Consider the following 6,610-nt stretch of genomic DNA (forward strand, 5'->3'; position numbering starts at 1 on the left):
AAAGCAGTCCTAAAAGGAAAACTCATAGCTTTAAGTGCCTCCAAAAAGAAACTGGAAAGAGCATACACTAGCAGTTTGACAGCACACCTTAAGGTACTAAAACAAAAAGAAGCAAATTTACCCAAGAGGAGTCAAAGGCAGGAAATAATCAAACTCAGGGCTGAAATCAGCCAAATAGAAACAAAAAGAACTATACAAAGAATCAACCAAACCAGGAGCTGGTTCTTTGAGAAAGTCAACAAAATAGATAAACCATTAGCCAGACTAACTAGAGGGCACAGAGATAGTTTCCTAATTAACAAGATCAGAAATGATAAAAGACACATAACAACAGACACTGAGGAAATCCAGAAAATCATGAGAACAACAGATTTCTTAACAGAAACATTAAAGGCTGGGAGAAAATGGGCGTCTTAAAGTTTCTATTGCTGTGAAGATACACCATGGCCATAGCTGCTCTTATAAAGGGACATTTGATTGGGGCTGACTTACAGTTTCAGAGGCTCAGTTCCTTATTGTCATGGCAGAAGACATGACAGCATACAGACAGCTGTGGGTCTGGAGAAGGAGCTGAGAGCTCTACAACCTGTTTAGCAGACAGCAGGAAGTGAACTGAAATGCTTCCTCCAACAAGGCCATACCTCTCTATAATGCCACTCCCGTGAACCTACGGGGTGATTTCTCAAATCACTATGATGGGATATGTTCAAAGACGCAAAGGAAAAAATCTCAAGTAAGAATAGCATAGCCAGCAAAACTGTGCTTCAGCAGTGGAGAAAAACAGACTTCCAAGACAACTAAAACCTGAAGGTGTTCATCATTACTAGTCCAGCCTTACAAGAAATGTGAACAGAAATACAACAGAAGAAAAGGATAGCAACCATCAGGAAAAAGTACAAACCTCAGCCAGGCAGTGGTGGCACACCGCATGCTTTTAATCCCAGCAGTCAGGAGGCAGAGGCAGGAGGATCTCTTAGTTCGAGGCCAGTCTGGTCTACAGAGTGAGTTACAGGACAGCCAGGGCTACACAGAGAAACCATCTCAAAACAAAACAAAACAAAACAAAACAAAAACAAAACAAAAACAAAAAAAACCCAAAACAAAACAAGACAAACAAAATCCCAAACAAATGGAAAGTACAGAACTCAGTAGTGGAGTAGATGAACTAAAGGGAAAGGAAATCAAATCCCACGAATACAGAAACCCATCAGAGCAAAGACGAACAAGAGAGGAAAAATGATATACACAACAACCAGAAATGACAGAAATGTGTCTTTTTCAATGATGACCTCAAATGCAAAAGGATGAAAGTCTCCATTTAAACAAGAGGATTTTTTAGATATAGTACAGATGCAAATCATGGGAATGAAACAGCATGCTACTGAGTAATGAGTTACTGAAGAAACCAAAAGAGAAAAATTTGAAAATCAAGACAACAATGAAAACAAACAAGCAATGAATGTAGCAGAACTAGTACTGAGGGGATTTAGAAGAAAGCAATAGCCACGTTTTAAAAAAGAGAGAGCACAAATAAAAACCTGTTAGTTGAAATGCAAGACATTAGACAAACTGCAACAAAGCAAATGTAAAGTTAGTAGAAGACAAGAAATTACAAAGATCAGAACAGAATTGAGACTAAAAGATATAAATAGTCAGGGAGCTCAAATTAGCTTCTTGAAAAGATAAAGACACAAATTTTAAACTTAGCAATGAACACTGTTAGACATCATAAGTTAGCACAACAGAAAGAAAGGGATCACTGGAGCAGTAATGAACAGTTATATGTAACAAACTGGAAGCCCAGAAGAAACAGTTAGCCTTCTAGACGTAGGACTCACTACAATTGAACCAAAAGGACACAGAACACCTGAAACAACAGTGAGTAATGAGATTGAATTGGAAGCATGAGTCTCTTGTATTAATTCTCTAGTTGCTGTGACTAAATACCTGACAAAACAAAAACCTTTAATGGAGGAAGGGTTTATTTCAGCATGAGGTTCAAGGGACTCAGTCCATGTTGGCAGGGAAGGTGTGGCAGCTGGAGTGTGAGGCAGCTAGCTGGTCACTTTGAATGCCCTGGTAGGAAGTGGTCAGCTAGCTTCCTCCTGGTTTTGCCATCTGGCCTCCAGCCCATGGCATGGTACACCCGCATTTACGGTAGGTCTTCCTGCCTCAATTAACCTAATTTAGAAAACCCCTTGACAAACACGCCCAGAGGTGTGCTTCCAAGGTCAAAGCTGAGAGTAGAGATTAACCACTCCATGTCCAAACAAAGGAAAGTCAGCGACTGAAAAGCTAGGCAGGGCTACCAACCTCAACAAAAATTCAACGCACCAACATTCCTTGTTAACGTAAATTCATATTGGTATAACCAGCCGCCCTGTGACTTCTTCCTGAAGGAAATAAACACCTGCAACTATAAACTTGGTCAAAAGCCTATAGCTGAGGATTTATGGGCTCAAAGGAGGAGCATACTACCGTTGTTTCTGTAGTTAGATATGTTGTCAAGCTTCTTCTAAGTATTCCCATTTATATTCCTAGACTAGTGCCACCCTCTGCCTGGGCTACAGAAGTTCCTTTTCTCAAAGGGGAACAGTTAATGCACAGACACAAAACTGGTCAAAGTGCTGAGAATAACTGACTGTTTATGATTATCCCTGATGAGACATTTATTTTCACCCCTCAAGACTCAGAAACATCAGTGAAGAACTGTAGTAAGAGGCAGAGGGTGGGGATTTCCACATGCACAGAGGGGGTACCAAGGTGGCTCTCCTCACACCTGAGGAGGTAGTGACAATTGATGGCTGCTGGGGATGGAGCTGTGATCTCTGAAAGGGTGCCCATGCTATGCCCTACACCCTTGCACATGCAGGCAAGTCCAATTGGACTCGATGGGTTATTTTATTAAAAAATAGAAGAGGACATTAAGAGAGAAACAAGTATTGGAGAGGGTCTGGCAAGAATCACAGAAGGAATTCTGGTTGAATACAACTAAGATACTTTGTATACATGAATGAAATTGTCAAACAAATAAAATATGTTTTATTTTATTTGCAAAATATGAAAGATGAATCATACCTGAGGAACTGGTTATGGTAGTTACTATGATCTGATCATCACATACTACATACATGTATTGAATTGCTCCTGTATACCTATTTTGATAATCAAAAAACTGAACTTGTTTATTCCAAATATTAGGGCATTTTCCAGATGTCTTTGGGAGAATTCTTAATGGAGGCTGGGATTGGAGCTCAGATTTTTTTTTTTTTACTTGCAAAGCCTACATTCTATTCCTAAGCTAGGCCAACTGCTCTAACTTCTCCAGAAATATTGCTATTATTTTCTACTTTAAATTCCCCATTTCTAGAAAATATAATTGGAATGATTATTAGTCTCTTTCTATTTACTGTAACTAATTTTATGTCTATAATATAGCCTATCTTTGTAGATTTTCCCATGTATATATGTAAATAATGCATTCTGTAATTGAATAAAGTATACTATGAATGTTAATTAAGTCAGTAATAAAACCTTTATTATTTTGGGTAATAATATTATTCTTAAATCTATTTGGTATAATATTAATAGAAACCCTGACTTTTCTCTAGTGTTGGTATGACTCTTTAAAAGTTTTTACCTATATTTATGTTTTTAATATCTAAAATGAGTGCTTTGCAGGAACCATACAGTTGGGATAGCTTTCCTTCCTTGAGCTATTACATTCTTTATTTGGGTCCCATACTTCCTCACTATATTGTTAACTCTCAAATAACTATAATAAGATTTTTCTTTATACTTTATCCACTTTTAAAGTTGGTTTTCTACATGAAGGTGAATCTGAATTCCCTAGCTCCCCCACCTACCAGTTTTTCCACCAACAAGGTAGTAGGGTGTATTAGGCCTCTAGTATGTGACATTTTTCTAGGTATTGGGAACATGACACCAAACAAGTCAAAGTTCCCCCAAAAACCTCCCATTCTGGTGGGGGGAAATGTCCATCTTTGAGGGGCAGGTTGAAACAGGAACTCAGCCTGAAGCCCAGGCTGGCCTCCAGCTTCTAATCCTGCTGTAGTCTCCTATTTTCTGGGAATTTAGGAGCATGACATCACAGCTGATCACTTGAAGACAATGTCAATCACTGCCTCCTGAGCACCCTTAGATTACACAACCAGTTTTGTGTGTCTGGATGAACTGAGGGTTATCTATAAGGTTTGCATAAAAGTGTGCAATGGTTGAAAGTTCAGAGTGAGTCGGTGGTGGGCTGGAGTCAGTACTGCCATACAAGCCATGGCTGTGAGCTCACCATATAGTAAACAAAAAGCTGGAGAGTGACAGCTGAGAAATCCGTGTATATCTTTTCTCTCCCCCACAGAACCTGAGAGAAAAGGGCCTAAGACAGAAAAGTCATAGGAAAATTGGCCAGATCCCAGCCTTCAGAGATATTCCAACTCTCTCCGTCTCACAGCAGTTCTGGAAGAGGAGGCTCTCAAACCACCAGACTTCCTCCAACGAGAGCTTTGTTCTACTAGGACTTGCCAAGAAGCATATCAAGCCACCAGTATCTCCCCAAGGGAGTTATTACTGTCATACCACCAGTAACCCCTAAGAGAATACTATTTATACCTCAAGGATTCCCCCAAAGATGACAATGCTGTCAGAGCTTCCAAAAGGAACCTTGAACCACCAAAGTGTCCTAAGAGGGGTGTGAGCTCGTTAATACTCCCCTCAACAGTACCATGTCTCCTAAGGGGAATATCAACTAGAGCTCCTATAGAGAATATCAAACCTCCAAGTTCCCAATTAGGGGATCACTAGGTACACTCCTCACTGAACACCACTATGACCCCTGTATAACTAAATCCGTTCCCAGGAATCTGTTTACATGGCACATTCCTCCTCAAGTATGTCTTCCTTCTCCCACTGGAGAAAATTTAACCTCACCTTGCCCTTTTCTCTTCCTTTCTGAACCTAAGTGTGGTGATGGTAGGGTGTGGTCAAGAAGGCTCACATCTAGACCACTGAGGCTTTCAGGAGCAGCACTCTGGCCCAGCTCCTCTCCAGGATGTACTTGAGGAGACAGGCCAGGGCAAACAGTGGTCCCCAGTCATGGGCCTGGAGCTGGTCACTCTCTGGGTCTGCAGGGCTGTCTCATCTTCTGTACTGTACTCTACTCCCTGCTGAAGGAGTGTCTAGTCAGGTCAGCTTATAATAAAGGTAAGCTCTCAGGAAGCCAGTGTGTCATCTGCCCCTCTGCAGTCGCCTAGGCTGAGAAAGACTGTGGGGTGGTGCAGTAGTGCCATTTTCCTAAGTCAGGGAAGGAGAGGTGTCATAGACATGAGCCAAGACAAAGCTCTCATCCCACCCTCATTTTCTGATCTGTGTGCAGTGAGTTGCTCCCTAATGCCTGAGGTTTACAATTCATAATCCCATTTCACTCAATAAATACCCTTTGACCTTACCAGGAAAATAGAACTCAGAACAATTATTTGGTCCCCCCTGTTTGGGAGTCTAATGCTAGCAGTAATGAGTTGAGTTCTATGATGTTTCTTTCCTCCCTTGTGCCGGGCCAGCCAGCATGACAAGTCAAACAGACCTCTGAGTGGGGAATGAGGATTAATAGGAAAGGCAGAAAGAAGACACAGAGATAGATTCAGAAATATCCCAGTGACTACTGCGGCTCTGAGTTTATTTCTCAGTAGCATTTTTATACCCCACAGTGCAGTGGGAAGCAAAATCACAAGCTGGCAGAAACAGTGACTGGCATACATAGGATATCTATTCCCATCTGGAGGTGTCCCTGTTCCTTCCACCAAGGTTAATAGAACGTTCAGCCCTTTGCCTTGACCCTCAAAGTATCTTCTCTTATCATTCCATGTGTTAATGACCAGGAAGTCTGTCTGCCCACAGAGCGCCCTGCCAGGCCAGCAGCCCCTGACCTGTTCTGACCCTGCCTAGCAGGCAGACATGGCTCTCAACAATCCATTCACACTGCCCCGGGACCTACCCCTTCCCCTCAGCTTCTCCATGGGCCAGATTTATCCTAGTTGACTGTGGAGCCATGTGGACAGGGCATTCCCCTCTTTCTCAACAGCCAAGGCGTCCACTCCATAGAATGAGGCTGCTTGGCTTGGGTTCTCTGCTTGTATACGCCAGCTGCCCTCTCCTCCACATGCAGTGCAGTGGGGTCTTTAGACATATAGATAGATGTGGCAGCTTGGGTGCTCAATGTGAAGTCTCAGGGAGATACTGATGGAAGTCCCAAACATTACCAGCTCAAAGGGATTCTCAACTGTCATACCAGTAGCTACTCGGTCCAGCCACCATCCCATCTGAAGCCCCTGCCCCAGATCTACCCAGCCATTCCCAGACTCACTGTCTCATTCTGGTCACAAAGTACCATCACTGGACGTTAGCATTTCACCCAAGGAAGTATAATTATTCTTGGATATGTCTTGATAAGCCAAGAAGCTTCTGGCAAGATGTGAGGGCTATTCTGCCTCCACTGGCCCTCGTTAGGAGCCAGAAAGCAATCCATCCTCTATACTTACCTCCTACACACACACACACACACACACACATGCACACACACGCACACACACCACACACA

General features: G+C 42.3%; 1 protein-coding gene across 1 annotated transcript in view; it reads left to right on the forward strand.

Annotated features, from left to right (window-relative positions):
• The window catches only part of Gdpd4 (glycerophosphodiester phosphodiesterase domain containing 4), a 152,810-nt gene extending 147,340 nt beyond the window's left edge, over window positions 1-5,470 (forward strand). The window contains exon 18 of the mRNA XM_031387437.1: window positions 4,376-5,470. Coding sequence (XP_031243297.1) covers window positions 4,376-4,413 — 38 coding nt within the window. The 3' untranslated portion in view covers window positions 4,414-5,470. The remainder of the gene's footprint in view (window positions 1-4,375) is intronic.
• The last annotated feature ends 1,140 nt before the right edge of the window (window positions 5,471-6,610 follow it).

Source organism: Mastomys coucha, unplaced genomic scaffold (assembly GCF_008632895.1).
Source record: "Mastomys coucha isolate ucsf_1 unplaced genomic scaffold, UCSF_Mcou_1 pScaffold21, whole genome shotgun sequence".
Lineage (NCBI taxonomy): Eukaryota > Metazoa > Chordata > Mammalia > Rodentia > Muridae > Mastomys > Mastomys coucha.